The sequence below is a fragment of the Pseudorasbora parva genome, chromosome 22, assembly GCF_024679245.1.
Source record: "Pseudorasbora parva isolate DD20220531a chromosome 22, ASM2467924v1, whole genome shotgun sequence".
Lineage (NCBI taxonomy): Eukaryota > Metazoa > Chordata > Actinopteri > Cypriniformes > Gobionidae > Pseudorasbora > Pseudorasbora parva.
In genome coordinates this window covers 25,696,663-25,711,730 of record NC_090193.1, presented here as the reverse complement: position 1 = coordinate 25,711,730, position 15,068 = coordinate 25,696,663, and the positions used below count along the sequence as shown (strand labels likewise).

General features: G+C 39.8%; 2 protein-coding genes across 3 annotated transcripts; both read right to left on the bottom strand.

The window, feature by feature from the left end:
• Nucleotides 1-507: 507 nt before the first annotated feature.
• On the bottom strand, nucleotides 508-1,914 carry rabif (RAB interacting factor). The gene is made up of 3 exons (XM_067431390.1): nucleotides 1,698-1,914; nucleotides 1,391-1,553; nucleotides 508-1,155 (listed from the first exon to the last, which is right to left on the bottom strand). The coding sequence occupies exons 2-3, from the start codon at nucleotides 1,538-1,540 to the stop codon at nucleotides 907-909; spliced, it is 399 nt and encodes a 132-aa protein (XP_067287491.1). The 5' UTR covers nucleotides 1,541-1,553; nucleotides 1,698-1,914; the 3' UTR covers nucleotides 508-906.
• Nucleotides 1,915-2,310: 396 nt separating this feature from the next.
• Nucleotides 2,311-14,840, bottom strand: adipor1a (adiponectin receptor 1a). 2 transcript variants are annotated; one of them, XM_067431396.1, is made up of 9 exons: nucleotides 14,688-14,840; nucleotides 13,492-13,565; nucleotides 13,184-13,390; nucleotides 12,968-13,081; nucleotides 12,604-12,775; nucleotides 5,625-5,811; nucleotides 5,337-5,524; nucleotides 3,564-3,757; nucleotides 2,311-3,468 (listed from the first exon to the last, which is right to left on the bottom strand). In XM_067431396.1, exons 3-9 carry the CDS (start codon nucleotides 13,334-13,336, stop codon nucleotides 3,340-3,342), a joined length of 1,137 nt encoding a protein of 378 aa, XP_067287497.1. In that variant the 5' UTR covers nucleotides 13,337-13,390; nucleotides 13,492-13,565; nucleotides 14,688-14,840; the 3' UTR covers nucleotides 2,311-3,339. The 2 variants fall into 2 exon arrangements, with proteins under 2 accessions (XP_067287497.1, XP_067287499.1); XM_067431398.1 differs by having other exon boundaries at nucleotides 13,193-13,390.
• Between the last annotated feature and the right edge of the window lie 228 nt (nucleotides 14,841-15,068).

The following is a 15,068-nucleotide window of genomic DNA, read 5'->3' as shown; positions in this document are numbered from 1 at the left end:
TGGCAGTAGTAGCCTTACTCGTTACCGACAATATCGGCACTTTTTTTATTGTCTTAAAAAATGCGTTTCCTGCGTTGTTTTCCCCAAATCACCTAAAATCATAAATGGTCATTAATATTTTTACTCTCAGCAGCTCATCCAGTGAGGGTGATGAATATTCTTCCTAGTCTAAAATGGTATTGTGGTATTCTTTCAAAACTACAAGACGTATTTACCCATATTATCAATTATTAGACATACACACACACACACACACACACACACACACAGGGTAAATGTCTACCCCCCCTCTAAGAATACCATTTTAGAAATTATATATATATATATATATATACACACACACACACACACAAAAGATTAATCATTCATGCAATCATAATACATTAAAGTATATTTAAGAAATATTTGCATTTATACAATTTATATTATATATAATAATAATTATACACAGTACACATATATTATGTAAACACAAACTTACCTACACACACACACACACAACTCATAACAGCTTAGAATTATATTTTATTTTGTCAGTATAATATTGCAATGCTCTTAAATGCTCAACAATGATTTTTTTTATTAGCACTGACCTATATCTCATACACAAAAGTGACTTTATCTGTTCTGAAAACTCAGAGATAATAGAAAGTCTAGTGTTAAGGAATGTTTAAAATGATCTATGGCAGACTGTGATGTGAGACAGGTGCACATAGCATACGTTTTGGTGAAAATGGAAACATCACAATAAAAAAAATATATATACAAAAACCAATATATATATTTTTTTTAATTCTGCAAAGCGCAGAAACAAGGCTAATAGTAGTTGTTTCCAAACAAAAAAGCCATTTGAATTACAGTCAAATACTTTATCATTTTTCCAAACAGAGACTTCAGTCAGTGCTCTTATTCGTGGTTCACCCTGTCCAATGCCACATAGAAGCTCTTCTTGTCATCCAGGCAATGCCAACCAATGGGTCCAATCTCACAATCCGCACAGATAAGATACTTGACTTTGCCTACATCTTTTGTGAAACCCACATTCTCAAATGTGTACATGTCATCAACCAGCCAGTGCGCTGTCAATGTGTCCCCATCCAATGTCCCGTCTGACTGACCAATGGAGGTTTTCTTTCTCATTGAAGGCAGAAACAGCTGGTAAATGGAAAGGGATGTTGCATGGAAAACAGAGGACATAAGTCTTGAGATAACGTCATCATCATTGTATGTAATATAAAAATGCATAATTAAAAGACAGTTGTGCAAACCTACATATCATGACTATAATTTTGAAAATCACGGTGTTAATTACAATGAATTATCGTGATGTAACACGTGAACATGATGCATTTTAAAATGATTTACACAATCTAGTTTTGAAAAACGTTACCTCCTTTTCTGCAAACACTGCCATGCCTGGGCAGAGCACCTTAGAAGAGCATCTCTGGCACAACACCGATTTCACATTTTTACCATCTTCTGTCACGAGAGAGGGGTCTATAGATCCCTCGGGAGAGGATGTCTGTTTACTGTCATCCATGTTAGTACGCAAACTGAAAACAAAACATGCGATCAATCAGAATTTAACATATACAACTTGGTTATGGCCAGTCTGTAAATACATCTAATATGGCATTGATATAATTAAGTTAGTTAGCTAACTGGCTAAATAAGATACTAGAAAGAAGAATACTCGCCTCTAAGTCAAACCATGAGGAAAACTGACCCTGCATAAGTCAGATTGGTTATCCAAATATGGTCTTCGAAATATTGAGTACAAATATGGTAATTTAAGTATAAACACAATAATACACAGCAGCTGAAAAATCCTAGCGAAGTAGCGTCAGCTACTGCTAATACAGGCGCAACTGCTAAAGCAGACCGGATTAAAAACAAGCCACGAATTCGTTCCGCTCAGATTAATAGACTCCATTTTCAAACGCAGCAATGCTATGACATGACGGGAAGATCCTTTTAAAATCCTGATATATATATATATATATATATATATATATATATATATATATATATATATATATATATATATATATATATATATATATATATATATATATATATATATATATAGTTGTTGACTGTTTTAATTCTGTAGCACTTTTGAGATTTTGTTTAATATATATCCTTTATTTAGATATAATTTGCAAATAATATCCTGGTTCAAAGAGACAGTTGTATGCAAATGTATAACCCCTTCAGGGGTTCAATTTTGAACCTATAGATACAAATCTGCCTTTTTACTTGAATGACATTCTCCACCGTATAAATCAACCAAATAAAAGAAACTCACAGTATGATCCATAAATATTTATTTTAACATTTCACATTTCAGTTAAATGTAAATGATTTACCACCTCTACACGTAACACATGAATGTATATGGATGTGGTAAAGCCACACAGTTAGCTTATTTAAAAAGGATCAAACACTACTTTACTTTTTTATTTTTTACAAACAGCAGTCTGAGAAAGTTCAACAATAAAGCTCAAACTTTTTATTTATGTAACCTTATTAATCATTTGATTGGATTGCTTGCAAAGTAAATTAACTAGTTATGTTTAGACTAATGAAAATTTACTACACTGTAGTTTTGGCCCATCTATTTTTAACCTATTTCCAGTGGCCTAAGGCACAGGAATATTCTTATACTTTACAGGAAAGTTTATACTTTACAGACTGCACAGATGTATCCATGCAGAGGCTTTAATAACAATGATATTCAATATCTGTGCTGTAAGGTGCAACAGTTGACCTGTTTACATTTTCATTTGACCTAGAAGTAAAAGTTAAAATTATGACCATGTTCTAAGCAGGTAGATTTTGCCAAAAACCCTCAAACCCTTTCTTTGCCCTTTGTGCGTTTTCCAGTAGAAAAAAAAGATGTCAAAGACATCTCTGCGCTATTCAGTAAAGTTTGGGCAATAGTTTGGGTGTGCATCAAATGATGTGAAGAACTGTTCATTTACATTAAGAAAAACGTGTATGCATTATATCATGAGGGGACATCTCTACAGCTTAACGAAAGTGCTTTTCACTACTAAAGAAACGCGTTCAAACTCCAAGAGATTGTGTATGAATTAAAGTTTGATGATAACTAAGGTTATCATGTTTCAGCCTTCGATTACTTGTTCAGCCTACGGTGCCCTTTAACCACACAAAAGCTTTCATCAAATGAAATTTCATGGATTCTTTGTAACAGAATAAAAATGAATAAAAGTCAAAACATCAGGAACAAACTCAAAGGTGAATAAAAACAAATCAAGGAATAAGTATAAATGGGGCACTAAAAATCCTAATCAAAAAGGGATGTTTGCAGGGCTCTCAGAGGAGAGTGTCATCAGTGCAGCCTCCCTCAAGGCCATAGCGGAACTCCTGCAGATTGGACACCCCATAGAAATGAATGAAGGCTGCTGCCACCACCAGCACATGGAATATCTGATGTGAGTGAAACTGAGAAGAGAACAAATTAGGTTAGAAAACATCTGCTTATCACTATGTTCCAGAATTTGACTAAGAAAATAATTTCTGAAAACACCTTAACTTACCCAAATATCACACTTGCCCGGGAAATAACGCTCTGGGATTCGTGCAGCATACAATCCAGCACCTGTGATGTACATGGCGCCCATTAAATAGAACCAGCCCATCTGTCCAACAGTAGTGGCTTTGACAAAACCCTCCTCGATGGTGAAGTGCATGGTGGGGACAATCCCGCTCAATCCAAGACCCATGAAAACTCCTAAAGAAAAACAAATTCCAAAACAATTTTCCATGAATAAATGCACCCTGTTGGGGGATATAATACTATATACTAATAATGCTAAAATAACACTATAAACGTTCAGATGTGTTCCCTTTTGCCAAATCGGTAGGAAAACTTAAACACCCATAATGCACTGGGCATGTTGCTGTCCAAAGCCATTCCCAGTCTCCTATGTATAGGCATAGAGGCGTATAGGAGTCCTGCACGGATCCTATTTGGTGAACACGCACCCACCCAGCAAATTTGTTCAAATTATACCATAGGCTATATAGATGCTTAGATGTCACTCTGCAATCAAAAACATATAGCCAAATATGAGCCTTTACTGTCATATATTAGGGATTGCATTTATGTGGTTGTCTCTCCTGAAACTCTGCAGGGTATACGTGGCCGCTGATCCTCTTAGAAGCAAAGATAAAACTTTTATTCAAATTGTGAATAGATTGTATGCAGAAAGCGAGCCTTTCAGTGGATACCGAAATTGCGTCGTAATTGGCTTGGCTATTGGACCTGCAGTCTGCCCAGGCCAATCGATTCCCGACCCGCACCGCTGACGTAAATATTATTCCACCTGTTACATCAAATATTAGTGATTCACCCACGTGCAAGACTCTGTTTTGCTTCAAGTGTGAGTATTTGCAGGTTGGAGTAATGGATGTGATGAAAGGTCTTCAAAAATGGTTGTGAAAGCTGCCTGTTAGGATGTGGGGTGATGGTTTAGCGGTTAGTTTCTCTTTTCCGAAATTCACATTTCGGCATGCCAATTACTCCGCCCTGCAGCTACCCCAGTCTTCTTTGCTTTTAGTAGGAAATACTTGTTAGCAGAAAATGGCTGCCCACTAACCTGGATGTGTGTTCTTAGTGAGTGCTCAACACTCCCTGCTGGGTGAAATGCAGAGCACAAATAGTATGGGAGTATGGGACACAATACTTGACTACATGCCACGTCACTTTTAAACTTTTAGTTATAATGGTGTCTACTTGTATTGTTCCCAGGTGTTCAATGAGTAAACTTTTAAGGAGAAAGTTATTTTTGGTTTCCAGTGAAGCATCTATAGCCTTGTAGACAGTGGCTAAAGGCTGCAAAGAACCCTAAATATGAAGAGAAACTGGATGACAACGAACAGTGTTTCAGGCCAAGTCCCGCCCAACCCCCCGAAGCAAAACACCATCCCATACAAGTAAGAAATCCGTTGACATAGTGTTCCAACTTCCATCTTTACCATAATTCTGTTTAGAGTTGACAAGGTCAATTCGACTGTCTATAGATGAGGATAAAATATGGAGAAGTAAGATCTGTGGTTTACAAGAAAATCATAGAGCTGTTAAAAGTCAGCGTTTTACGTCATCCGGTGGTAAAATAAATATTAATTTCTTAGTCCAGGTAACACGAAGAAAGAGTAAACATTGTTCATTTACATATACTACTGAAATTTACAGATTAACTTCTATCATTTGGTACTATATTTAGTCACTTCAGGTAGAATCTTTTAACATTAAAAATTGGCTTAAAATAAGACAATGTACACGTTATGGCAAATACGTCACTGCCAACCTGCTCTGGTGGGCCTGTGGCGGGGAGTGGAGAAACGGTCCCACTGTGCAACGACGATGGCTGCTATACCCAACACACAGACGATTGTGAGGTAGATGAGACGCGGCTGAGGAGAGCAGTAGAAGGAGTAGTAAAGCCAGGGCACAAAAGAGCCCATGATCAGCAAAGCAATTCCGGAGTAGTCTAGTCTGAGAGAGAGAGAGAAAAAAAGAGAAAACAGAGCGATAAGTCACTTAAAGTCATTTCCATCATGAAATAGTGCAGTTCATAACAAGACAATAAACCTACTTAGAGAAAGTGCGAGAGACTTTCTCAGAATGGCAGTAGACAGTGTGAAAAAGCCAGGAGAAGCTGAGGCACAGCACTGCACCCAAGAAGAACATCCCAAACACCACTTTCTCCTGCAAGGGGGCCATGAAGTACATATTGGGCCTCAGCATGGTAAGTGTGCCCAGGCACAAGAATAAAATTAACCCTGTAGGAAAAACAAAAACAAACAATAGGTCAATGTTTTTTGTTTTGTTTTTTGGTCAGGATCTTTTAATTGACTAAAAAAACTTACATTACATTTTACTAAATTATTTAACTATCATAATGAAGAAATATATTTTACAACTGTTTTTAACAGTTTAGATACTTCACCACTTTTTCATATTTAACTATGTTATTCCCTTAACTAAAACGGGTTGATACATGTTTCTCTCGTCTGAGTGAGTGCACTTAATCGCTCTGACGCGCGGTCACATTCTGATAGCATTTAACTTAGGAGAACTATAATGTATGGCAGAATAGCACTTCTGAGAGTACTTCGACTCGGCACTGTAAAAAGTCATAACTGAAACATCCTCCCTCACATCTCCCCTTCCCCCCCTATTGACAGAAATGAGAGAGGGAGGGGGAGATATGAGGGAGGATTTTTCAGGCGTGACTTTTTACTGCGCCGAGTCAAAGTACTCTCAGAAGTGCTATTCTGCCTTACATTATAGTTATCCTTTTTAATCCGCATAGAAAAGCGCCACATTTTATTTTGTGTCACCATACTTGATCGTTCAACTATTCGTGTAACTGTATTTAAATAGGGAAAACATGGAGGTGTTTGGTCACTTCTAACTTGATCTCTGTTTGGTTCCATAGTGAATGAACTGGGCTTAGTGGGCTAAGCTAAATGCTATCAGATCGTCACAGCGCGTCAGAGCGATTAAAGGTTTAGTTCACCCAAAAATGAAATTTATGTCATTAATGACTCACCCTAATGTCGTTCCACACCCGTAAGACCTCCATTCAACTTCAGAACATAGTTTAAGATGTTTTATATTTAGTTCGAGAGCATATCCAAGTGTAGGCACACTATACTGTTCATGTCCAGAAAGGGAATAAAAACATCATCAAAATAGTCCATATGTGACATCAGATGGTTAATTAGAATCTCTTGAAGCATTGAAAATACATGGACTAGTTTGATGAAGTTTTTATTACCTTTCTGGACATGGACAGTATAGTGTGCCTACACTTGGACTAAATATATATCTTAAACTGTGTTCCGAAGATGAACGGAGGTCTTACGGGTGTGGAACAGCATTAGGGTGAGTCATTAATGACATCAATTTCATTTTTGGGTGAACTAAACCTTTAAGTGCACGAACTGAAACAAGAGAGGTATGTATCAACTCGGCTTAGTTAAGGGAATAACGTAGTTTAATATGAAAAAGCGGTGAAGTATCACTTTAAATTGTGTGTACACTGTTTTTACTTTTTACTAGATGGTTAAGATTGAACAAGATTAAGCAAACAACCACTTTCCATAAACGAGATGGGACAAGGAACTGAACAAAACAGGGTGTATATATACACAGATTAAATGAGACTCTCTGTGTGGCTCAGGCACCGGGGCGATGTCTCGTTCCATCCTCATTACAGGATTGGACTCGTACATCGTATCAGGCTGAATTCCAGACTGCGGTGGGATCTAGGGCAATGAAGCTTCTGTGAAGCTTGTGGGTAGTGAATGGCTGGGCTCTGGATCTGATGGATCTAGAGTGGGGCTGGGGACGATGTCCTCAGCTAGGCCGATGGTGAATGCTGATTTATTGTTCACCAGCACCCACTCCACGAAAGCACCAAAATACTTTTGAGGACCGTTCAATGGTTGGTTTGCCTTAGACTGCGCGCTAGCATGGTAAAAAGAACACAGAGCGAGCAGTCAGGGTAAGGCAAGGCAAGTTTATTTATACAGAAAATGTCATACACAATGGTAATTCAAAGTGCTTCACATAGAAAAGAAATAAAAAATAAAAATCACAACCAATCCATGAGAAATAAAAATATGCACAAAAAAATAAAAAATAATAAAAGCAGAGAATCCTGATTCATTCAAATTGGCACCTGTCTGAATAGAAGACCGAGAGCTTCAGCTCGCAAGACTAATAGCAACTCCGAGCTTCCTAATTACTTTCCAACCCCTTAATGGAGTGGAGCATTCACCACCCTGTCTGTCTCCAATGGATTCCAGTACCTCCAACACCTTAACAGAGTGGAGTATTCACTCGCTGTCTGCCACTGATGGCTTCCGGTACCTCCAACCCCTTGAATGGAGTGGAGCATTCACCACCCTGTCTGTCTCCAATTGATTCCAGTTGCTCCAACCCCTTAATGGAGTGGAGCATTCGCAACCCTGTCTGTCTCCAATGGATTCCAGTTGCTCCAACCCCTTAATGGAGTGGAGCATTCATCACACTGTCAGTCTCTTATGGCTTCTAGTAGCACCAACCCCTTAATGGAGTAGAGCATTCACAACACTTTCAGTCTCTGATGGCTTCTAGTAGCTCCAACCCCTTAATGGAGTGGAGCATTTCCCACACTGCCTGCTTCTGATAGCTTGTGGTACCTCCAACCCTTAATTGAGTGGAGTCTGCCTTAATCCGCAATCTGCCTCTGACAGACAGTGGCAAATTGCACAATCAGTAAATACACAGCTAAACAGATGTGTTTTGAGTCTGGATTTGAATGTGAACACTGTTGAAGCAAATCTGATCTCTTCTGGAAGCTGGTTCCAGCTGCAGCTGGCATAAAAGCTAAAACAGACTCTCCTTGCTTTGAGTGACTTGACCATGATGATCTTAGTGATCTGAGCATATCTGTAATGTATTTAGGTTCTAGGACAATGAGTGATTTATAAACAAGTAACAGTACTGCAACAGTAGTGCAAGGACCTTAGGACTGGTGCGATCTGTACATATTTTGCTGATTCTGCTCTGAATCCTGGCAGCAGCTCTTCTGTATGACCTGCAGCTGTCTTATAGTCCATTTAGGAAGGCCAGTGTGGAGTCCATTACAAAACGTCCACCCTACTGGGGATGAAAGCATGAGGAAAAGTTTCTCTAATGCCATGTGTCCATGGCATTTTTTACCGGTCGCCAAGAGTTGAAGAATGGTCAACTTTGAGTAAAACGCAGAGCTCATCACTGTCACTTTTTCCCCAGCCATCCAATCACAGTGGAGTAGGGGTGGGACAAATACAACACAGACCAACCGCCACATTCTGCTTCTACAACATCAACAGATGACAACAAGAAGCATAATAACAGAACATAAGTATTCAGAATAAGAGCAAATACATAACACTGTTTCGGCAAATAGAAACAATAAAGAAACCATTTATCTGTGAAGTGAGAGATACTAGTAACACTTCCGCAGATATTCTGTATCATAGCAAGCAAAGCATCTCAACAGAGCTCTTCCCCCTAGTCTTTTGTGGCTGTTTGAACACATTTGACCACATGAGCGTCTACACTAAGAAAGCAAACTAGCCAAATGTGTTTTCTACCTCTGGAAGTGCTTGAATGTGGACCAGCTCAAAACATCTAGATCCTGTTTACACCTGCATTTAACATCATCCACTTGTAATCGGATCGACCAAAATGCATCTTAATACCAGGTGTAAACAGGGCCTAGGTCACACAGGCAAAACAGAACAAAGAACTATGAAAACTAAATCAAAACAGAGCATACACATTACAGTAGCTCCCCTTTCTAGAAGGACCATCCCCGCATTGTAAATAGTGCATCTGAGGAGGGAGGGGGCTCTGGGGAAGGATGTGGAGCTGGAAATGGGTGTGACCAAATTAAGGGCAGCAAAACAGTCCATGGGGGAGTGGAAGGAGCCAGGAGCAGCCAGCTAGGAACCCACAGTCCAGCCAGGACGATGCCCTGCGGCAGAGTTGAGGGAGGGAGGAGCCATGGTGAAGATTTTGCTGTTGACATCAGGGGAATGATGGAAGAAGACGGAGCTGCTGGAGGTAGATACCCCAGGTGGAGCTGATGAGCCCACACGACATCTATGGCTTTGGAGAAGAGGGTCCGAGGTGAAACCAGGAAGCAGAAGGGCGGAGGTGGAGCCGAAGACCAAGCGGGAAGAGGAGAAAAGAGGAGGATCGACATCATCCTGCCTTTAGAGCCACAGAGACAAGGCAGCCTGGAGGAGATGCAATGATGATTAGGTCGACAGGCTGAGTTGGATCGATGGACTCATATGCTGAAGGCAGAGTCAGGGGATCCAGTTGAATGTGCAGAGCAGGTGACCTGAAAATCTGAGGCAGATCCTTACAGAGTGGCGTAAGATGAGATGTTGAGGGGCTGAAGGGAACCAGTAGAGGCAGGGCTGAGAACCTGGCTGAAATGGGAAGAGGATGTGGGAGAGGGAAGCTGGACTGGAACTCTGGAAACACAGGAGAAGCAGGAGATTTGAAGCTTGCTGACACCATCAGAAATGGGAGATTCAGGGGTATATCCTCCTCAAAATCATCAATATAATTTCCAGAGGCCAGGTAATACTCCACAGCGGTGGGGATGTGGGTGGGGCTTCCCTCCATGTCCATGATCTCCACTAGCAGTCCCTCTGTGATGCACGGTGTTGCCAACTCACGCTCCTGGTCAGACTCTCTGTGTGGCTTAGGCTTTTGGCCGAGTTCTCGTTCCGTCCTCATTACAGGCCAGGTTTGGGGTTGTACATCGCGGCAGGCTGAATTCCACAGTCTGCGGTGGGATCTAGTGCAATCTCCATGTAGCTTGCGGACGGTGAATGGCTGGGCTCTGGATCTGATGGATCTAGAGTGGGGCTGGTGACGATGTCCTCAGCTGGGCCGATGGTGAATGCCAATTTGTTGTTCACCAGCACCCATTCCACACAAGCGGTGAAGTTATTTAGAGGACCGTTCACTGGTAGGCTGCCTTAGACCGCTCACTAGCACGATAAAAAAATACAAACCAAGCAGTCAGGTCAGGGTAGTGTGAATAAGTCTATAAAGTCCCTCATATGGTCTTCCAGTGAACGGTCCCTCTGCTCCAGGCACAGGAGTTTTATAGCAGACAGGCCCATGGGTGAATGGAGAAGAGAAAAGAAAAACCCTGCAAAAATTGTCTTCTGTTTAAATTCCAATCTTCTGTCATGTAGTGGTTGTCTATAGTGGCGCACGTGTATATAGTATGTAGTGTGTATTTATAGTGGCGCACGACGAAGGCATATCTAATAAACACAGTCTTTATTAAATCCACAATGAATGAAACAGGAGATTGAAGAAGAATGAGCAAACAGCCACTTTCCAGAAAGAACGGACAAAGAACTGAACAAAACAGGGAGTAAACACACAGACTAAAAGAGACAATTAATAGAACAACAGGTGAAAAGAATCATAATCACGGGAACAAACAGGCACACACACACTAGGAAACTAGGTCACAGGCAAATCAGACCAAAGAACAATGAAAACTAAAAAGATTTGCTACTTGTATTAGTATATCTTATTAGGGATGCACCGTTACCACTTTTTCGAGAACGAGGCTAATACCAACACTTTCCTTTTTTGGTATTCACCGAAATCAAAGGAATATGAATCATTTTTGATGTTTAATTTATTTAACAAATACATATTTCCTTAATTTAATTTCATGCTTAATGAAGCCTGTTAAAGGGATACTCGAACGCTTTTTCATATTAAACAATGTTATTCCCTTAACTAAAACGATACATTGATACCTCTCTCGTCTCAGTGTGTGCACTTAATCGTTCTGACACGCGCTGACATTCTGATAGCATTTAGCTTAGCCCACTAAGCCCAGTTCATTCATCAGGTACCAAACAGAGATCAAGTTAGAAGCGACCAAACACCTCCACATTTCCTCCAGTATGGTGATACAAGGATTTTTCAGGCGTGACTTTTTACTGCGCCAAGTCGAAATCTCAGAAGTGCTATTCCGCCATACATTATAGTTATCCTTTTTAATCCGATTAGAGAAGTGCCACGTTTTATTTTGTCACCATACTTGATCGTTCAACTATTCGTGTAACTGTATTTAAATAGGGGAAACGTGGAGGTGTTTGGTCGCTTCTAACTTGATCTCTGTTTGGTTCCATAGTGAATGAACTGGGCTTAGTGGGCTAAGCTAAATGCTATCAGATCGTGACCGCGCGTCAGAGAGATTGAGTGCACGCACTGAGTCGAGAGGGGTATGTATCAACTCGTTTTAGTTAAGGGAATAACATAGTTTAATATGAAAAAGTGGTGAAGTTCCCCTTTAAGTGCACACTGAGTCGAGTGGGGTATGTATCAACTCGTCTTAATTAAGGGATTAACATAGTTTAATATGAAAAGCGGTGGAGTATCTAAACTGTTAAGGACAGTTGTAAAATATATTTCTTCATTCACTGTACTGTACATGCTGCATAGTATCAGAACATTTTTTATGAGTTGTCGAGTACATGAATGCAGTATCAGCCCTGATACTAATCCTGGCATCGGTGCATCCCTATATTTTTATTATTATTTATTTGTAATATTTCTTTATTTCTTCATACATTGCTTTATTTTCATTCAAGTTAGTCATTTTAGTCCTTCTACTTAAATGTATGCATTTTAGTTAATTACCAAAGCAAGTTTTTAATTTGTAAATTTATAATCTAACATTTTTATTTTATTTAATGCTTGACATCCGTTTTACACAAGATTGTTTTAAGATTTTTTTAAATCATGGACACTTTGTCATTGTTATGCACATTTATAATGATTTTAACGTTAAAAGACATTTTTTATTTGTTAATATGACTTTTTTAGCACAATTAAAAGGCTTAACTTGATCTTGCATGCTCTCAAAAAGAGAGCAGTGTTTGTTCTTGTAATTGATCTGCTGAATACTTATTGCACTAAATAAATGCATGAGGTGCACAATAGCCACCATTCTCTGTGATGACTCCACACTGTAACCCCAACCTTACCCAACAAATGAGTCCAGATATTCCCCGTCTCTGTGTGGATCCTGAAAATGCTCCCAAAGCAAGCACGGAACGAGGGCATAGGAGGCCGGTGACCGTGCAGGAGGTAGTCATTGTCTTTTAGCCACTCCGGCAAGACGTGAAAGGGAATGACCCTCCAACGGCCCTCCCAGACCTGCAGAAAAGAGATTCAGCATAATCACTTTGTTGTTATGTCCTTCCAAACCTGTATGACTATGATATTTTGAAGAATGTTTTATGTGAATGACATGAGGGTGAGCAAATGATGACAAGTTTCATTTTTGGGGGAAACCATTCCTTTAAATTTCTGTTTAAGATTTAAAGCAGTTGTGTTTGATGATCACACCTTATGCACAAACTCCTCCATCTTCTCCATTGCATGGTGAGCCTGCAGTGGTAGCGTCAGAACCTCTCCGACTTCTTCATCCTCCTCTTCCTCATCAACAAGATTATTTGCTCCCTGTGGACACAATCAGAGTTCAAAACAAGTCTGCAACACGTTCTGCTGGCAGCCTGGCACTGAATATGAAAAACTCTGTAATGCATTTAGATTAATAATTACATGGCTTGCCTCTGACTGGAGTCCTTTGGCTCCTACGGGGCCATTCTCCTCCAGCAGGGGACCCAGCTCCATCAGCTCCACATCGGCTGGGACGTTGCATTCCTCAGTGACCCGGCAGTCCGCATGACTGGCAGACCTGATTTGGCCTGACATAAGTAGACTGCCCTGTGACCCGACCCAAACCTCTGAAGTCTACACTTCAGTTCACTGTGGACCAAAAGTTATACATTAAATCTAAACAAAACTTCATCGCCAAAGTCAAGTCATGACAACACCAGTGACCCGTAACAACAACAGAGACTGCTTACCTCTGACAGGAGCTTTGAACACAGGCAGGTCTAAACCAGCCTCCTGTTTGCCTCTCTATGAAATTGCATTCAGTCTTAGGGGGAAAAAACAACAACTTGGCATCATCTCAGTTCAAAATACTGGCCGTTTCAAAGCCTATAAAGTGCATGTTGTAATTTATGTTTTTTTTCTAATCATTATCATTCACTACCATGTAAATATTTGAATAAATAAGAATATTCGGCAATAAACAATATTGTTTATATATACATATTTAATAATAGTTTTGATATTTCTCAATTTTTTACTTCAATAGTCATGACTCATTTGCAATTTTTCTACGGTCTATTGAAACTATTAAAACTGAGCGTCACTGAAAGGAGACATTGTTCGTGAAGAAGAGCAATTGTGTGAAAAAGACTGATGATGATGTACTCATTAATTAGATTAAGGACATTCCTGAAAATCTTCATTTCTGAAGCTATATAGTTGTCTTTCATATCTTGATAAAAATAAAAAATAATGAAAGAACTGCATACAGCATAAGACTTTAACAAATAAACGACTGGGTGTTGTTGTCATTTACTCCCACTCAATCGATAACCAGCGGAAAGAGCCACTGGACCAATCTGTTTTTTTTTTTTTATATATTTTTTAATCTGATTTAAAAAGATTCGAGTCACTGTGATGAATCAAAATATTCACCGCTAACGTTAATTCGAATCGAACGTTCGAACGCAAATTTGTTCCAAATACGTCTAGATAGGCAGCTCGGTGGATTTCGAATTAAAACCGTTATAACTGACACATAATTCTATATGAAGAGGCATCGCATAGCTCATACCTAAGACTAACGGTAATTAGCCTGCTAGCTAACAAGGGGCTTTAAATTTTAGAGGACGAGCAGCCAAAACACCGGCATACGTCATGTCCAACACTTACAAAATCATCATACATAACATAGCAACAATGCTACAAAAACAACTACTGCTATATTATTCGCCAAAATGCTCAAAACAACGATTAATTAGAAATATAATAAGCGCTTAGAAAACCTCAAAGCTATTATATTAGAGCAGGTTAGCATTGAGACACAGGAACCGCTACGCACCTTTTAACTAACGTTACTGTGTCTGGATGCGTTTACTGCTATATATAAATCCCAATTTTACCTTAGCATTGTAATAATTAGGTTTTTTATCGTGCAGAATGTTACCTGCTTTCCAGAACTGCTCTTAAAGAAATGTTATCTCTTCCGGACGGCCACCGAACACAAGCAGGATGGAGAAAGAGTTGAAAGCTGCTGTGTGTCAGACGGCGAGTTCAAACTGGCTCTGTTGTCTTTGAAAAAACACCGCGGTGGCGCCGCCTGCCGTTGAAAGACGGTGCTGTAAGGCATTTAGGAACCCCCCACCACACACACACCCGCTCTTTAGGGGCACTAGCCCATTTATTTGATGGTTTTTGTTGTGAATGCTTGCACATTAAGAGCCGTAATCTCCTCTCTCCAGGAGGTGATTTACTTTATTGTGAAAAAGCAGGTAGGACGGCTAAACTTCAGTCTGAGGACTGCACAGAAAATACTGAAGCGTTTTAC

What these genes read in the sequence shown, in the direction of transcription:
- rabif (XM_067431390.1), bottom strand. Translation starts at nt 1,540, where the DNA reads ATGGATGACAGTAAACAGACATCCTCTCCCGAGGGATCTATAGACCCC. An exon ending in CAGTGTTTGCAGAAAAGGAG is followed by an intron (nt 1,156 to 1,390) that starts GTAACGTTTTTC and finishes TCCATTTACCAG; the next exon opens with CTGTTTCTGCCTTCAATGAG.
- adipor1a (XM_067431396.1), bottom strand. Translation starts at nt 13,336, where the DNA reads ATGTCAGGCCAAATCAGGTCTGCCAGTCATGCGGACTGCCGGGTCACT. An exon ending in GTCTCTCGCACTTTCTCTAA is followed by an intron (nt 5,525 to 5,624) that starts GTAGGTTTATTG and finishes TCTCTCTCTCAG; the next exon opens with ACTAGACTACTCCGGAATTG. An exon ending in CCACAGGCCCACCAGAGCAG is followed by an intron (nt 3,758 to 5,336) that starts GTTGGCAGTGAC and finishes GTTTTTCTTTAG; the next exon opens with GAGTTTTCATGGGTCTTGGA.